General features: G+C 41.1%; 1 protein-coding gene across 1 annotated transcript in view; it reads right to left on the reverse strand.

The window, feature by feature from the left end:
- The window catches only part of pcca (propionyl-CoA carboxylase subunit alpha), a 374,463-nt gene that overhangs the window by 33,729 nt on the left and 322,012 nt on the right, over window positions 1-18,722 (reverse strand). The window contains exon 22 of the mRNA XM_043691289.1: window positions 2,033-2,173. Coding sequence (XP_043547224.1) covers window positions 2,033-2,173 — 141 coding nt within the window. The remainder of the gene's footprint in view (window positions 1-2,032; window positions 2,174-18,722) is intronic.

The raw sequence follows: 18,722 nt of genomic DNA on the forward strand, positions 1-18,722 counted from the left end.
TCCAGATCCTCTGTCTAAACCTGTCACCTATTTTCCAAAGATCTGTATCCCTCTGCTCCCTACCCATTCATCTATCTGTCTAGATACATCTTAAATGACGCTATCGTGCCTACTCTACCACCTCCACTGGCAATGCGTTCCAGGCACCCACCACTCTCTGCATAAAGAACTTGCCACACATATCTCCCTTACCGTGGCGGCACGGTGGCACAGTGGTTAGCACTGCTGCCTCACAGCGCCAGAGACCCGGGTTCAATTCCCGCCTCAGGCGACTGACTGTGTGGAGTTTGCACATTCTCCCCGTGTCAGCGTGGGTTTCCTCCGGGTGCTCCGGTTTCCTCCCACAGTCCAAGGATGTGCAGGTCAGGTGAATTGGCCATGCTAAATTGCCCGTAGTGTTAGGTAAGGGGTAAATGTAGGGGTATGGGTGGGTTTCGCTTCGGCGGGTCGGTGTGGACTTGTTGGGCCGAAGGGCCTGTTTCCACACTGTAAGTAATCTAATCTAATCTAAACTTATCCCATCTCACCTTGAACTCGTGACCTCTAGTAATTGGGTCTCCCACTCTGGGAAAGAGCTTCTTGCTATCCACCCTGTCAAGACTTCTCATGATTTTGTAGACCTTTATCACGTCCCACCCCAACCTCTATCTTTCTAATGAAAATAATCCTAATCTAGTCAACCTCACTTCATAGCTAGTGCCCTCCATACCAGGCAACATCCTGATGAACCTCCTCTGGACCCTCTCCAAAGCATCTACATACATCTGATAATGTGGAAACCAGAACTGTACTCAGTATTCCAAATGTGGCCAAACCAAAGTCCTATAGAACTGTAATATGACCTTCCAACTCTTGTACTCAATACCCACATGCCGGCTTGACCACTCTATCAACCTGCGTTGCCACCTTCAGGGTACAATGGACTTGAACACCCAGATCTCTCTGTACATCAAGTTTCCCCAGGATTTTTTCATTTACCGTATAGTTCGCTCTAGAATTGGATCTTCCAAATGCATTACCTTGCATTTGTTCCAATTGAACTCCATCTGCCATTTCTCTGCCCAACTCTCCAATCTATCTATATTCTATTGCATTCTCTGACAGTCCCCTTCACTATCTGCTACTCCACCAACCTTAATGTCATCTGCAAATTTGCTCATCAGACCATCTATGCCTTCCTCCCAATCATTTATGTAAATCACAAACAAGTGGTCCCAGCACGGATCCCTGTGGAACACCACTGGTCACAGTTCTCCATCTTGAGAAACTCCCTTCCACTGCAACTCTCTGTCACATGTTGCCCATCCAATTCTCTATCCATCTAGCCAGTACACTTGGACCACATGCAACTTCACTTTGCAGTTTACGCTTGTTATGGCGCACAGAAAGTTTAAATCTAATGTAAAATCAGTGGGCTATTGAATTAAAAGACACCTCAAAGCTCTAGTTAAGTGAGGTGTGATAAGATACCTGCTAGTTGTTACTCAGAACTGTATCTAATCAGGTTGCACATACGTTTATGACACATCAGATATCCAAATAGCGAATGGTAGAACTAGAGTCTAGTCATTACACACTTTCTAAGCTTATAGCCACACAGATATGCATTACCAGCACAAACCTCCAAAACCAAACACTATAGTTTCAATTTGATACTTTTTGAGGGAGCATAAATGAATCCTCAGCTGAGGTCCACCGCTGAATGCAACTAAACTCTCATCTTACATACATTAAATAATGTCAGAAGTTTAAGAGGCAGGTTGATGTGTTTTAATCCAAGGTCTACTAAATAAGCAATATTATTCAGAAATACAATATAACTGAAATTGAGCGATAATCGTACATTGCAAAAAAAACTGTGAAGTATTGGAAAAGCAATGTGGTGGGGCACAGAAACAATACAGTTAATCAAGTAAAAGCTTGTGGTACAATGAGAGAAACAAAATATTGTAAAGATTAATACATTGGTAATGCACAGTAAGAACAATCATCAAGACCAGCAACAAATGGAAGCTATCATAATGCTGCTTACCCGATCCCCAGGAGCAACACCAATGGTGACAACTGATCCTGGCATTGGTGATATCAAGATATTACTAGTGTCGTCCGTCTCTTTATCAAGCATATACTTATTCAGTTCTGCCGCTAACTTGGTCAATACTTGGACATTGTACTAAAAAGAGAGACAAAAAAGTATTCAGTTGTGCAATTAAAATGATCCAGCTTCAATCACATTCATATCTGTTTGTGTTTGCCCCATTTCTAAAACCCAGTTTACTCAAAAGGCAACTATATTAACTACTGCTAAACAACAAACAAGTACTAGCCTTGGTGAGTGGATTCAAGGCCCATTGACAGATTTGAATACAAGATCTAAGCTGATGCTCCAATGTAGGATGAAGGGATTACTGTAGTCTTGGAAGTGCTACCTTTCGGGTGATATGTGCAACTGAGGTCCCACCAGTCCACTTAGGTGGATGTAAATATTCCAACAAGACTGTTTCAAAGAAACAAGAACAGAAACTGCTGGAAAACCCCAGCAGGTCTGGCAGCATCTGTGAAGAGAAATTAGAGTTAACGTTTCTGGTCCGGTGACCTTTTCTCAGAGTGGTCTGCTGTCAGACCTGCTGAGCTTATCCAGCAATTTCTGTTTTTGTTTCTGATTTACAGCATCCACAGTCCTTTTGGTTTCTATTTGAAAGAAGAGCTGCTGCAATTCTTATACTACAGCAGCAACCATACTTTAAAAATACTTTAAACACCCTGAGGTTTTGAAAGGCATGGTAGAGATGCAAATATTTACTGGTCAACATTTTTGCATCACAGTGTACAGTTGCAAAGGTGGGTGTGCATCAAGACACAGAAGAGAAGCCACATTTCCAACTCCGAATTAACCAAACAACACCCTTAGACAGGCAGATTTTGAGACTTATAGCAGAGTGTTCAATATTTGCTGATCCACTATATTAAATTTTAGAATGAAAAGTATTCCATCACCCTATTCATGACTTCAAAAAGCCACAAAGAGCCAGTGACCTTTTACTTTTGAGGTGCAATCACTGTTCAAATGGAGCAGTCAATTTGTGCACAGCAAGATCTCACAAACAGTAATTTTATCATGTCCAGATTGTTATTTTTCAAAGGACAGACAATCATGCAAATTTATTCCAAAATTATCAATATGAAGATTGGTTTAATGGTTACCAGCAGTTCCTTCACATGGTGTAGGATTAGATTCTATGCCTACACATCCCATGCTGTAATTACCAATTTCAGAGATCCTGTGGGAGAAATCAGCCATTCTGTTATAACTCACTGCATAAGAAGAGCTTTCTTCAATACAATTAATTCTGAAATCTTCAAAGAAAAAAGTGATGACTCCCCTGTTTTGAATTTTCTCAATTCAGCTCCTTAATAAAAGAGACAAATGACTTTTGCAAGAAAATATACATCTCTGGAGGATTTTTGTTCTGAGGCTGTCATTTGTATAACACACCCGTAGATGGCAGCAGTCACTGCTTAAGTTTGTTCCAACTCCAATTCATGTGTGAAATGGGACTGAGTAGGAATTGAGGGAAATTACCAAGGAAATGATTTAAACACTGTTATTTACTTCAAAATTTCTGTCACTTTTCCCTTTGCTTTTGCCAAAGTATGCATATGTCCTCAGCAACTTCAGCTAGCACAGCATTAAAAGGGTTAACAGAGATCCTGTCCAAGAATAGCAGTACAATTTCTTTGCTGATTCAACAAGAGGCAACCCAGTGTGATTAACAAAGGTTTTACTCCTTTTCTTCCGCCATCCCCTCCCCCCACTGCCTGATCCCACAAGTTGACCCAGCAAGGCTGAAAACATTCTCCTTTCTTCTCTGCCCTTCCTCTGTAAGACTGGGTCTTTACAAAGACCGAAATTGGAGAGGATTTTTAAAAATATAAATGTTGTATTAATTTGATTTTATTTTCCTCTTATCCATCTGTTGTTCATGATAATTCATGTGGCCTGGACTGGGAAACCACATTGTAATATGAAAGATCACATTCTGAATCTCATGGAGGTAGTCACTTCTCATTTGTGAGTCACAGAATTAAATCAGACAGTGTAGAAGGAATTCATTCCCCCCCATCATACCTGAACTACTTCTTTGAAAGAACTATCTAAGTATCAAAGTAGACAGAAATCTCCATTCATTTTCCTGATACCCATGCAATTGTCCCCGTAAAGCTCTGCTACTGTTACAGTGTTGTACTGGGAGAAGCAGTGGCTATATTGTGCAAAATAAATACCCAGACAATTTGCATCTGATGGTGTTACCCAAGGGATAAATGTTGTCCATGACACCAGAGATACCCTTCCTGATCTTCGTCAAACTAGTGCCATAAAATGAAAGACTTTCATTTTAGCACTTCTCACAACCGCAGGCTGTCTCAAAGGGTTTTACAACCAATGAACTAATTTTGTTACTAGTGGCAGTCCTTGTTACACTGTACAGACAGCCAGCCTGGCATAATTAATGTAATATATTGCTATTGCACCATTGAATTCTATAATTCCAAATGTTAACTCCTGTTGTTGAGTTTTAAGCTATTGAACAGGACCCAAAAGATGCTGGTGTTACAATTATGAAAGTTAAAAATAACTATTGTGTTTTGGAATTATATTGTTAGGTGTTTGGTACATGAAGAGGTCATGCGACCTAGTCTGCAGTCTGCTTGACAGTAAGCATGGGTGATTTAATTGTCAGAGATCAAAGGAAGGCATTACTGAGAAGAAGGCGCAATGTATTTACACTTGGAAACAACTGCAATTGTCTCCTGAATTTCCAATACATAGGCTCTGAATCTCCCAAAATCTCAGAAATGTGTTGTAGGTATTGATGTAAACAGATATGTGATAAATCATTCATTTACTTCTGAGGTGAAAGACAGTTGAGACCAACAATAGTGAATTAGTACTTGTATCTGAATACAATGTACATGTGTTTCATGTTGCCATGGGGGAGTGAGAAAAATAAACTTTGTGATCAGGTTACAGGCTTCCGTACAAATCAATGACTATCATAGACGAACAGAAGCAGTTCTGTGTGGTCAGCAGAGACAAAAGACTGCTTGGCTTTATGAGCTGAATGCAAGGTGTGATTGTCTCTCATCAAACAGCAGGTTGTAATCATCTAAGGATTCCAGGGGATTCAATCTAGCATGGCTAAGTGGAAGAGATTTGTCTGAACAACTTTACTACCAATGCTAGATTTACAGAACTCTCTGAAAACTGAGGAAAGCACCTGAGAAATCATGGAAAGTTTCTACTTGGTGCAATGGGGACATGGCAATCCATTGGAAGCTGGGAGCATCATTAGACTATTTGCTAAAATGTCTGTACCTGCTTGGAGAGTGCAATGGGTGATTGGAATAAATGGGAGATATCACATTCTGTAGCTTAAAACTTAAGTTTCCCATGCAAGCACATTAGGTTTAGTCAATAGTGCTTTTAGATAATTATTCCAAAGCAAGTTTTAAAATGTGAAATTCACCTCATTTTTTTAAGCTGTCAGCTGAGAGTTTGAGGCTCTTTTTGAAAATTTTAGGTGTCTTCGGGGATTTGTTTTCCAGTGATTGCGTAGATCTCCTGATTCTGTCTTTTAAAGGTCTTTCATTAACTTTACTTTATTGGATAAGAAACACATGAGCAGTTTTCCTAAATGAAATGAGTGTTTGCATTTAACTGTAATTGAACTACGCTGACTGTAATGCTAAACTGCAATATCTCTTGGCATGTTCCGCATACTGAGGGCCAACAGCCGATTTGAGTTGAACAAAGTTTCAATTTCAGCCTCAAATAAATCACTGGCTGTACGGCACTGACAGCAAATCTGCAAAATTATTTTCCTTTCAAATGTTGTCAAACCACAATTTAAAACTATCTTCTCATCCAAGTACTGCCCTTGGCTTTTCCTTAAGTAGAATGACAGCAGAATTTACAGACAATGTTTCTGTAAGCTATTGGTGCGTGTATGGAATGAGCTGCCAGAGGAAGTGGTGGAGGCTGGTACAATTGCAACATTTAAAAGGCATCTGGATGGATATACGAGTAGGAAGGGTTTAGAGGGATATGGGCCAGGTGCTGGCAGGTGGGACTAGATTGAGTTGGGATATCTGATCGATATGGATATGCTGTACATCTCTATGACTCTATGACTGCTAAATCTAAAGCTTCCAGCATGTAGGAACTAAATTTAGTTCACTTACAGTAAATGGGCAGGAAATTAATCGTTCATATCTTAATTTTTCACGGTCAGAGCTTGGGTCAACTTGGGCTTCATAATGTAACTTCCTGAGTCAAACGGTCATCAGTTCAAGTTCCATTCCAGATGCTTGAGCAGGTTATCTAAGCTGACACCCAGAGCGTTGTAGCCGGAGGTGGGTATTGCAGATGTTGGAGATTAGAGTCAAGATTAGAGTGGTGCTGGAAAAGCACAGCAGGTCAGGCAACGTCCGAGGAGCAGGAAAATCAACATTTCGGGCATAAGCCCTTCATCAGGAGTCCTTCCCGATGAAGGGCGTTTGCTCGAAATATCGATTTTCCTGCTCCTCGGATGCTGCCTGACCTGCTGTGCTTTTCCAGCACCACTCTAAACTTGTCCCAGAGCGTTGTGCTGAGGGAGTGCTGAAATCAAACCAAGGTCCTGTCAATCTTCTCAGGTGGTCATGAAAGATCTCAAGGTCAGTATTTTGAAGAAGAGTAGAAGAATTATCCTTGATGTCCAAGCCAATATTTATCCTTTAATTAGCATCACAAAAACAGAACATGGGGCCATTATCATAATGCTTTTGCTGGGAATTTGCTGTGTGCAAACTAGCTGCTATATTTTTCAACATTACAATTGTGATTGCACTTCTAAAATAGATCGGATCTATCCAACAAATAACAGTTTGTATAAGTATTTACTGTAATTTTATCCAGCACAAAGCCATTAAACATTGCACATTCTTTTAATTTCAAATTGAATTGCATTAAGTATACTTTCTGGTTTAAATTTTGAAATCCTGCCGAATAACAAACAAATATCTTCAGCTCAAAGGTGAAGTCAACTGTAGCTAAGGTAGTTATAAAGTTAAATCTGTTGATGTAAGTTTGTTTATCAACAATGGAATTGGTGAGTGACACATGAATCCTTAAAAATACCTGATGTTTGTAAATTAGTTTCATTGCACAGTGTCATATAGAAGTACAGCACGGAAAAAGACCCTTCGGTATAACTCGTCCATGCCGACTAGATATCCTAACCTAATCTAGTCCCATTTACCAGCACTTGGCCCATATCCTTCAAAACCCTTCCTATTCATATACCCATCCAGATGCCTTTTAAATGTAATTGTACCAGCCTCCACCACTTCCTCTGGCAGCTCATCCCATACACGCACCACCCTCTGTGTGAAGACGTTGCCCCTTAGGTCCCTTTTAAATCTTTCCCCACTCACCATAAACCTATGGCTCTAGTCCTGGACTCTCTCCACCCCCCCTCACCCCCCGGGGAAAAGACCTTGTCTATTATCCATGCCCCTCACGACTTCATAAACCTCTATCAGATCATCCCTCAGCCCCTGATGCTCCAGGGAAAACAATCCCAGCCTATTCAGCCTCTCCCTGTAGCTCAAATCCTCCAACCCTGGCAACATCCTTGTAAATCTTTTCTGAACCCTTTCAGGTTTCACAACATTCTTCCAATAGGAGGGACTCTAAAATTGCACACAATATTCTAAACGTGGCCTAACCAATGTCCTGTACAGCTGCAACATGATCTATAATCAATGCTCTGACCAATAAAGGAAAGAATACCAAACGCCTTCTTCACTATTCTATCTACCTGTGACTCCACTTTCAAGGAACTATGAACCTGCACTCCAAGGTTCTTTGTTTAGCAACACTCCCCAGGACCTTAGCAATAACTGTATAAGTCCTACCCTGATTTGCCTTTCCAAAATGCAGTGCCTCACATTTAAATAAATTAAACTCCATCTGCCACTCCTCGACCCATTGGCCCATTTGATCTAGATCCCATTGTACGCTGAGGTAACCTTCTTCGCTGTCCACTGCACCTCCAATTTTGGTGTCATCTACAAACTTACTAACTATACCTCCTATGTTCACGTCCAAATCATTTACATTTATGATGAAAAGCAGTGGACTCAGCACAGATCCTTGCGGCACTCCACTGGTCATAGGCCTCCAGTCTGAAAAACAACCCTCCATCACCACCCTCTGTCTTCTACCTTCGAGCCAGTTCTGCATCCAAATGGCACATGCTCTAGCTCCTGATGTGACAAATCTGTGCTTTTCTAATTCAGGATGATGAAAGCATGTTCCCAAGAAGAGCAAAATCTCAAACTTAATTCTTAAAGAGAGGTAAATGCTCTAACTTTACACATCCTTAAATTTTGGTCAGAACATAATATTTGCTCCAAAAGAAAACACTTTGCTAATTAAAGCTAGACAGGGTGACACTTCCTTTATGTTACATAATTTAGCCACTAGCAAGCTGCAGTGCTAGAAATGAGAGGAATTGCAAATCATCTGAATTATGTAACTATCCTCCCTGATTGTTTTTTGCGAGAGAAATAATCCTGCTTTTATCAGTTGGTCAACTTCAATGAATGAATGGCTTTATTGCCACGTGTATTTTGGAGTAAGAATACAGTAAAAAGCTTTCATTGGTTATTAAACTTCAGTGACATTGGATCATTTAAGAAGGAAAAAAATATAGCTTAAAGAGAGTCCATTGGTTCTGAGCCAGCTCACCACCATCAACGACGCCTGCACTGTAATCCCTCCGCCACTGCTTCATCGCTGTGTACAGCGGATGCACACGGCATGTACTTCACACAGAGGGTTGTAGGTGTCTGGAGCGCGTTGCCAGCAGAGGTGGTAGAGGCAGGCATGGTAGATTCATTTAAGATGTGTCTGGACAGATGCATGAGTAGGTGGGGAGCAGAGGGATACAGATGCTTAGGAATTGGGCTACAGGTTTAGACAGTGGATTTGGATCGGCTCAGGCTTGGAGGGCCTGTTCCTAGGCTGTAAATTGTCTTTGTTCAATGTCGAAGTCTCTGATTCTCAAGTGGGCCAATACTACGCCGTTATCGCCTCGCCGCCTCCAGACTAATCAACACCAGAGTGGGTCTCTCACAACTGGTTCCACCTTGTCGATGCCCTTCTGCGATCGCTTTGTCACTGCTAATGCTGGACCTAACCAAAAACAAAGTTGCCGATCCTCGGGCACCATCTTTTGCCGCTGGGCCTACCTCACTGAAGTCGGCTCTGCTCTTGTAGCAGCTAGCGATTCCAATGCCTGACCTGGAAAAGTGAGTTAGGGCTCACTTGAGGTCTTTGCTGGGCCCACTCTTTTCCACACTGGGCTCGCATGAATTCCACAGTGGGCTCGCTCTCCTTCACTCTGGGCCCGCTTGATGTCCATGCTGGGCCCCCTCAAGGTTCGCGCACTGGTCCCGCTCAATGTCTTTTGGTCATGCATTTTGTTTCCTAGACTTTGGGATGCAGTAATATAGCATCAATTGCATTTCAATTAAGTAAATACATCTAGAATTAAAATAAATTGGCATCAGTAATGATGGCTCTGAAATGATCAGGCTGTTGTGAAAACCCATCTGCTTCCCTAATGTCCTTTGTATAAGGAAATTGACCATTCTTATTCAGTCTGGCCTGTACATTAACTCCTCTCTAAAATTCATGAGCAAACCATTCTGTTGAATCCAAAGTGGTGATTCCCTGGCATAAATGCCAATTTCTTGGCTAGCACAGTGATACCAATATACATTCTGGTTGAAGTCAGTCCAATAGCCTATGCTCACTAATTATATCCAAGCTGGTCGAAACCTTCTTGCTAAGCACTTCTAACATGTTTCTCTCGGAGATCAATCGTGCCTTCTTTGTGCTCTTTACTGTATTCCCGGTGACCCCAAATCTTAGTGCTGTCAGCAGCTCCAGAGGAAGGAACATCCTTCCACCAGGGGACAGAGGTCCAACTCTCCACCCATTTAGCCTGCTTGCAGAACAATTCAATTGTGGGGTGGGCTACATCGCAGTCTGTCACTGGTTATTGATTTCTGGGAGGAGGGGGCAGCAGCAGCAGTCTGCCGACCCATAATAGTCTGTCCCAGGTGTGTAACAGGCTGCTAATTCATTGCAATCTCACACACAAAAAATTAAAAACCTATATATTTACATTTTCAATGCAAACAATTCAAACTTGTTCAAATATACTCGACCATCAATACGGTAAAGCTTGCTTTTCTGGATATCCTAAAATTAGTTGCAGCCAATGAAATTCTTTAAAAGTTATTGCTCTAAATAAAAAACACATCAGTCAATTTACCCATTGAAAGTTCCCACAAATCTCAATGAAATAATGGCCAGATTATCTGTTAATCATGATATTAGCTGAAGGATAAATAGACATTGTTAGATTTAATTTTGAAATATTGAAGTCAGATTTGAAATGAGATTCTATAAAATGTGAGAGTGATGGCTCATTAGGTCACACTCTTGCCTCTGAATCAGATATTTGTGGGTTCAAATACCACACCAGAACTTGAGCACAAAATGCAGGCAAACGTTCTAGTGTTGGACTGTGAGAATGTGGTGATCATGAAAGGTGCTATGTAAATGCATTTCGCTTCTTTAAAGATGATTTACTGTCACCACATTTGGAGCTGTAGACAGGTATGGAATTGTTTTATCATAAAATGCCTGCAGTGTGGAAACAGGCCCTTCAGCCCAATAAGTCCACACCAACCCTCTGAAGAGTAACCCGCCCAGACCCATTCCCCGACCCTATTACTCTACATTTACCCTGACTAATGCAACTAACCTACACACCCCTGAACACTATGGGCAATTTAGCTTGGCCAATTCACCTAACCTGCACACCTTTGGACTGTGGGAGGGAACCCATGCAGATACAGGGAGAATGTGCAAACTCCACACAGTCACCGTGCCACCCCTTCCAAAACTATTAAAATTACATTACCTAGAGACTTGGGTGGTTTGGTAATCTGTTCTATGATATTACAATTTATTGAACTGCCTTTTTGTCATTTTGTTCAATATTGGGGATTCTAATTCTTGATGTAATTACATATCTCCATGCACTGAAATATTTCCCTGCAATATTTTCCATGTGACAGTGTCATCTTGAACTTTTCATGAGCATAAATGTTCTGTTTTTTTTAGAACCAATCAAAGGGTGGCATGGTGGCTCATTGGTTAGCACTGCTGCCTCACAGCACCAGGGTCCCAGGTTCAATTCCAGCCTTGGGTGACTGTCTGTGTGGAGTTTGCACATTCTCCCTGTGTCTACGCGGGTTTCCTCCAGGCGCTCTGGTTTCCTCCCACAGTCCAAAGATGTGCAGGTCAGGTGAATTGGCCATGCTAAATTGCCCAGTGTCAGGTGTATTAGTCAGAAGGGCTGGGTGGGTTACTCTTCGGAGGGTCGGTGTGGACTAGTTGGGCCGAAGGGCCTGTTTCCACACTGTAGGAAATCTAATCTAATTTATCACCACACATATTCTGTATTGTGTCAAATGGAAGAGATGCTGAAGATTTTCTTAAGTAAGATTCTACTTTGCATGATCATAGCAGCAACAGATCAGGTGCAATCATTATTTGCAGTAAACATTTCTGAAGCATTAGTGACAACAACGCTAATAACTTTGACCACAACTGAAGGACAATGTTGACAATGTATAGTTCTTTGCCGTACCATCTTCCATAAAGCCAACCTATTTGAAGAAGCCTTTGGTCACCTAACCAAATGTCTCCAAATCCCAGAACTGTTATGAGTGCAGAAGGAGACCAATGAACCCACTGGGTCTGCACTGGCTTTTAACTTTGTGCCAATCACCTGCCTTCTCCCCATAAACTTCCTTTGCACATAGTTTCTATTTAAACAATAATCCAAAGCTCTCTTGAATGCCACAATTTAACCTGCATTAACCACAATTTCAGTTAGTGCATCCCAAACCCTAATTACTTGTTGTTTCAAAAAGCTCTTATTCACGTTGCATTTGGTTCTTTTACAAAATACTTCAAAGCTGTCTCCTCTGGTTCTTGACCCATTTACATGTGTGAACAATTTTGCCCTATTCACCCTGTTCAGACTTTTCATGATATTGAAACTTTCTATGAAAAAAAGTATCTGTTTCTTAAATATATTCAGTGATTGCCCTCCACATCCTCTGTAGTAGAAATGCTTTCGGAATGTCATCATTATCTCAGTTCTCAATGGCTTATCCTGTATTGGTAGGCTGTGTCCCCTGGTTCTATACTCCCCAATCAGGGGGAATGTTCTCCCTGCATCTTGTCTGGCCAGCCTGCTCGAATTGCACATGGCTCAATCAGATCTGTACGTTTCAATCAGATCCCCTTTCATTCTTCTTAACTCCAGCGAATACAGGCCCAGTACACCAATCTTTCATCACGTTCTGTCATTCCCAGCATCAGACGAGTGAACCTCTGCTGCACTTCCTCTATGTTAAGTAAATCCAGGTAGAGAGACCAATATTGCATACACAACACTCCAGATACAGTTTCACAATGCTCCATATAAATGTAGTAAGGCATCCCTACTTCTGATTCCTCTTGCAATGAAGATCAACATCCCATTTGCCTTCCTAATTGCTTGCTGCACTGGTTTACTTTCATTGTCTAGTTTACAAGGACAGAGAGATCCCTTTGTACATTCACATTTCCCAATCCACCACCCTTCAAATAATACTGCCTTTCTGTTTTTTCACACCGAAGTGTATAACTTCACATTGATCAACGTGATATTACATCTGCCATGTGTTCGCCTACACACTCAATTAGTCCAGATCACCCCAAAGTCCCCTTGCAAACGTCTCACAACTCACACTCCCATCTAGTTTTATGATCAAGCAAAGTTGAAGCTACTGTCTTTGATTCCCTCATTCAAGTCATTTATATATGTCATAAAAAGATGGGGCCTAAACACTGATCCCTGTGGACTAGTAATCTGCCACTGGAAAAAGACACATTTTTAAGTAGATTGTGGAATGTGTTGCATTAGACACTAGCCTTTCGCATTTGGGAACTGTGTTCAAATCCAAGCTGCACTAACAAAATGAGAAGCCTCTGCTTACTGTTGGAAAAGCTTTAACTGAAATGAATCTGAATACTTCCAGTCAAATTCCTATTGTAAATGGCATCACAATGCTGACTTCCCGAGATTCCTTCATACCTGAAGTGGAACTATTCATGCAAACTTTTTCTAATGTATTCACATTCTTCTGTTAATGTGGCATGCAGCACCTGTATACAATACTCCTGCTGAGGTTAAATCAGTGTTTTATTGAAGTTTATCATAAACTCCCTGCTCTTGGGCTCAATGCTTTTCTATGAAACCTAGAGTACCATATTCTTTATTAATGGCTTTCTCCCTCTGTCCTGCCACTTTTAATATACATCCAAGTTTTTCTGTTCCCACCAACCCTTTATAGCATACCGTATCTCCACGTTCTTTGTCCCAAATGCATTATCATACACTTCTCCACTTTGACCTTTAATTGCTATCTACCTGCCCATTCCACCAATTTGTCAATGTCTTTTTGAAGTTTCGCACTGCCCCACTACACAGTTAACAATTCTCTGAAGTTTTATGTCATCCCCAAACTACCAAGATCTGGATCGTTTATATATTTCTGGAAAACAAGGGTCCCAAACCAAGCCCTGGTGAATTTCACCGCAAACATTCTTCCAGCCCAAAGAAATACCTTTAAATATTACACTCTGCTTCCTAGCCCTCAGCAAATGTCAATTTCATTTCATGATCTATATCCTTCCTAGGTCCCGCACTGCACTGTATCGAATGACTTTTGGAGCTCCATGTACACACAGATCAACAAACTTCCCCTCAACATTCCTCAAATAAAAGGAAAATAGTACAAATACCAGAAATCTTATATAACAGCAGAAGGTTGTGTTGGAGCTCAGCAGGTCCTGATCTGACCTAGTCCCATTTGCCAGCATTTGGCTCATATCCCTCTAAACCTTTCCTATTCATATGCCCATCCAGTTGCCTTTTAAATGTTGTAATTGTATCAGCTTCCACCACTTCCTCTGGCAGCTTATTCCATACGCGCACCACGCTCTGCATGAAAAAGTTACCTCTCATGCCCTTTTTAAATCTTTCTCTTCTCACCTTGAACCTATGCCCTCTAGTTTTGGACTCTCCACTCTAGGAAAAAGACCTTGGCTATTCACCCTATCCATGCCCCTCCTGATTTTATAAACCTCTACAAGGTCACTGCTCAGCCTCCAATGCAGCAGGGAAAAAAAACCTAGCCTATTCAGACTCTCCTTCAAACTCAAACCCTCCAACCCTGGCAACATCCTTGAAAATCTTTTTTGCATCCTCTCAAGTTCAACAACATCCTTTGTATAGAAGGGCAAACAGAATTGTAGACAGTATTCTAAAAGTGGCCTCCCCGGTATGACCTCCCAACTTCTAGACTCAATGCACTGACCAATGGTGGCAAGCATGCGAAACGCCTTCTTCACTACCCTGTCTACCTGTGACTCCACCTCCAAGGAACTTTGAACCTGCATCCTTAGGTCTCTTTATCCAGCAACACTCTCCAGGGAACTACCATTAAATGTAGAAGTCCTGTGTAGATTTGCCTTACCAAAATGGAACACTTCACATTTACCTAAATTAAACTCCATTTGCCTTTGCTCAGTCCATTGGCCCATCTAATCAAGGTCATGTTGTTCTCTGGAGATAATCCTCTTCACTGTCCACTAAACCACCTATTTGGGGTCATCTGCTAACTTCTTAACCGTACTTCATACAGTTCCTGGTATTAAGCATTTCAATCTCCTGATCCTTCTTGGAATGTAGCACAAGAAAACAAGTTGTGTTGAGAATGAGATCTGGGAAGCATAGAAAAGATCGCTGTCAAATTGAAAGTTAAGCTAAGAATCAAGCGAGTTGTTGCAAGGCAAGATCAGTGCCTAATACAATCAGAAGAATGGTCAAGGCAGATTGAGAGAGGCTGGACAAGAAGAGAGTCTGCAATCCTGTAAATGAGTGCGATTGTGGTTTGCCTCCTGTATCATGGTGAAGAAAGATGGATCTGTACACATCGCCTATAATTTTAACATCACATCAATCCAATGCAGTGTACTGAGTAGTATCCTTTGCCTTTAATAAAGTTGCAGGACTAGCCAGCTTTTCAGTAGAATTTTCGATAGCCAAGTCTGTCTCCAGATGACTACTGATCCTGTGTCACAGAAATACTTAATGATTCTAACATAAAGAACAATTCAAATTAAAAAGACTTTCATTTGGAATCACATCTGTACCTCATAGTCATAGTCACCGAGATATACAGCACAGAATCAGACCGTTCAGTCCAATTCATTCATGCCGACCAAATATTCCAACCTAATCTAGTCTCATTTGCCAGCACTTAGCCCACATCCCTCCAAACCCTTCCTATTCATATACCCATCCAGATGCCTTTTAACTAATGGAATTGTACCAGCCTCCACCAATTCCTCTGGCAGCTCATTCCATACAAGCACCACCCTCTGTGTGAAAAAGTTTCCCCTTAGGTCCCTTTTATATCTTTCATCTCTCACCGTGAACCTATGCCCTCTAGTTCTGGACTCTCCCATCTCAGGGAAAAGACCTTGTCTGCTTATCCTATCTATGCCCCTCATAATTTTATAAACCTCTATAAAGTCACACCTCAGCCTCTGACGCTTCAGGAAAAACAGCCCCAGCCTATTCAGATTCTCCCTATGGCTCAAATCCTCCAGCCCTGGCAACATCCTTGTAAATATTTTCTGAACCCTTTCAAGTTTCACAACATCCTTCCGACAGGAAGGAGACAAGAATTGCACCATCTTATTCCAACATGTCATGGATCATATTTTCAGTGGATTGGAAGGAGTCCAATGTTACCTCAATGATATTTTCATCATGGAGAGAAAAGAAAAAGAGCATCTCCAGAATTTACTCTGCAGGGACTTGAAGATTACGGCCTAGAGGAAGTGAATTTTCAAGGTGGCAAATAGGGTGTCAATCAAGTGAGCTCATTATCCTGGAGATGTTGAGGCAAGGATGCCAACTCAATATCCTTGGATATAGGGTTTTCAGGCAGGATAGAGCAGGAGATTAAAAATAAATTTAACAGGAAAAGAGTCAATCACAGCTGACAGGAAGGATGACATACTAAATTAAGAATTAAATGTGGCTACATGGGTTAAGTTCAGAAACAAAAAAGGGGTAACCACACTGTAAATTGTGTACTCCAGACCCGTAGTTGAAGAGTGTTAGGGGGCAAATATGTTGACAATTTTTGAGTGCCAAAACAATAGGGCAATAACAATGCAGAAATATCAAGTGTGAAAGGTACAAATGGTACAAAATTCTTCTACTGCCATTGAAGAGATGTTTTTTAGTTAGCAAATAAAAGGCTAACTTACGAAATGAAGCTGAAGCAGATCGATGAAATAGCAGTGGACGACCACTTTGGAGACAGTGATCACAAGACAGTTAGATTGAGCATCAGTATGGAAAGGGACAAAAGTCAGAACAAGAGTAAAAGATCTAAACTGGGGGGAGGCAAACTTTACCAAGATGAGGGATGATCTGGCAAAGGTGCACTGGTTACAGCTGTCAGTGTAAATCTGTGGGAGGTCTCCAAACGTAAGTTTCTATGGGCACACAGTGTAAACAAATATGGTCCTGCCACATCCATGTTCCCTAGTCATCCTTGGCATTAGGCCAAGACAGAAAATGCAGAAAAACAAAATTAATGACACTCAAAAAAGTAATATTTTGGAGAGCTTAAAGGAGCATAGAAAGTACAGCGAGTTGTACCCAGGTTGACAGAGTTGTTAAGAAGGCATACGGTGTACTGGCTTTTATTGGTGGAGGGATTGAGTTTCGGAACCATGAGATCATGCTGCAGATGTACAAAACTCTAGTGCGGCCACAATTGGAGTACTGCGTATAGATCTGGGCACCCACATTATAGGAAGGGTGTGGAAGCTTTGGAAAGGGTTCAGAGGAGATTTACTAGGATGTTGCCTGGTATGGAGGGAAGGTCTTACAAGGAAAGGCTGAGGGACTTGAGACAGTTTTTGTTAGAGAGAAGAAGGTTGAGAGGTGACTTAATTGGAGACATATAAGATAATGAGAGGGTTAGATAGGTTGGACAGTGAGAGCCTTTTTCCTCAGGTGGCGATGGCTAGCACGAGGTGACATAGCTTTAAATTGAGGGATGATAGACATAGCACAGATGTTAGAGGTAGTTACTTTACTCAGAGACTGGTAGGGGAGTGGAACGTACTGCCTGCAACAGTAGTAGACTCACCAACTTTAAGGGCATTTAAATGGTTATTGGATAAACATATGGATGAAAATGGAATACTGTAGGTTATATGGGCTTCGGATTGGTTCCGCAGGTCAGCGCAACATTGAGTGCGGTGTCACAAAACATGGAACGGGTCCCACAATATGAATCTGTGCTTTGGTCCTCACAACTAGGTAGCAAACAGTCCTTCTGAGACTGTCTATTTTCAGATTTCCTTTTAAAAGTTTCAGTTTCAAGGGTATTTAGGGATGTCACATTGCCAGCAAAACCGACATCCCAATAATGAATTTTGTTAAAATTTGAACACATGATGATTTGTCCGGGCCCTTGGTTTACTAGTCTCTACTGTATTGAGAACATGATTTAGGATGGCATATTTTCTTCCTTAAAGACTGTCAGATGGATTTTTACAATAAATGATTGCTGTCTGCTCATCAGAACTGAGACAGTTTCATTTTCAAGTTTTGGAAAAAAAAGTATTTATTTATTTCCTATGTAATTGTAAATATGTCATTATTGCAACAGATAGGTATTTTTGTTGATTTCCAATGCATACTGTCACAAACATTTCTGAAGCACTCTCAGCAAAATTAATTTTCCTCTTCTTTTCACATTCAGTGTCTATATAAAGTAAACCTTGAGGCAACCAGCTAGACCGTAAGTTACACGCAATATGCAGCTCCCCTTAGATTGCCAGAGAAAACTATCTAATATAATTATGTGACATTTCTGATTTGTTTCATACTGTCTATGCTAGTACGTCTTATTAAGTGAGATTGTCCAATCTTTGTCAATTATGGGTGGTTTTGTGCTGTGTGACTGCTTGGAACCAAGATTGATGTTACTGAAGCTCATTTTATTTAAGAAAAAGTGTGTGGCATCATCACCTCAAAAGGTGAACTGGACTGAAGCAACAGCTAGTAAATCTGCACTATTACATTTCCCACATTTCTAACATCCTCAATTTTTAAAATCAAATCCACAAAAAACAATTTGGCCATTCGACTCAACTGACCTACAGTACTGTTTGCTTTCTCGACAGGTTTCCTCCAACCTCAATTCATCTCACCTTATCCGTATATCCACCTACTCCTCTCAACCTCATTTACTTATCTCCACTTAAATGTATTAATGCTATTCACCACAAACACCTCTTGTCACGGTGAGTTCTACTTTCTCTCGTCTCTCTAGATAAAAGAAGTATCCCCCGAACTTCGTGCTGAACTTTGAATCTGGCGTCAAATCAATAAGATCTCTACATATCCAACAACAGTAATATCATCATGCAGTGTATGCAATCAAGAATC

The sequence above is a fragment of the Chiloscyllium plagiosum genome, chromosome 6 (genome assembly GCF_004010195.1).
Source record: "Chiloscyllium plagiosum isolate BGI_BamShark_2017 chromosome 6, ASM401019v2, whole genome shotgun sequence".
Lineage (NCBI taxonomy): Eukaryota > Metazoa > Chordata > Chondrichthyes > Orectolobiformes > Hemiscylliidae > Chiloscyllium > Chiloscyllium plagiosum.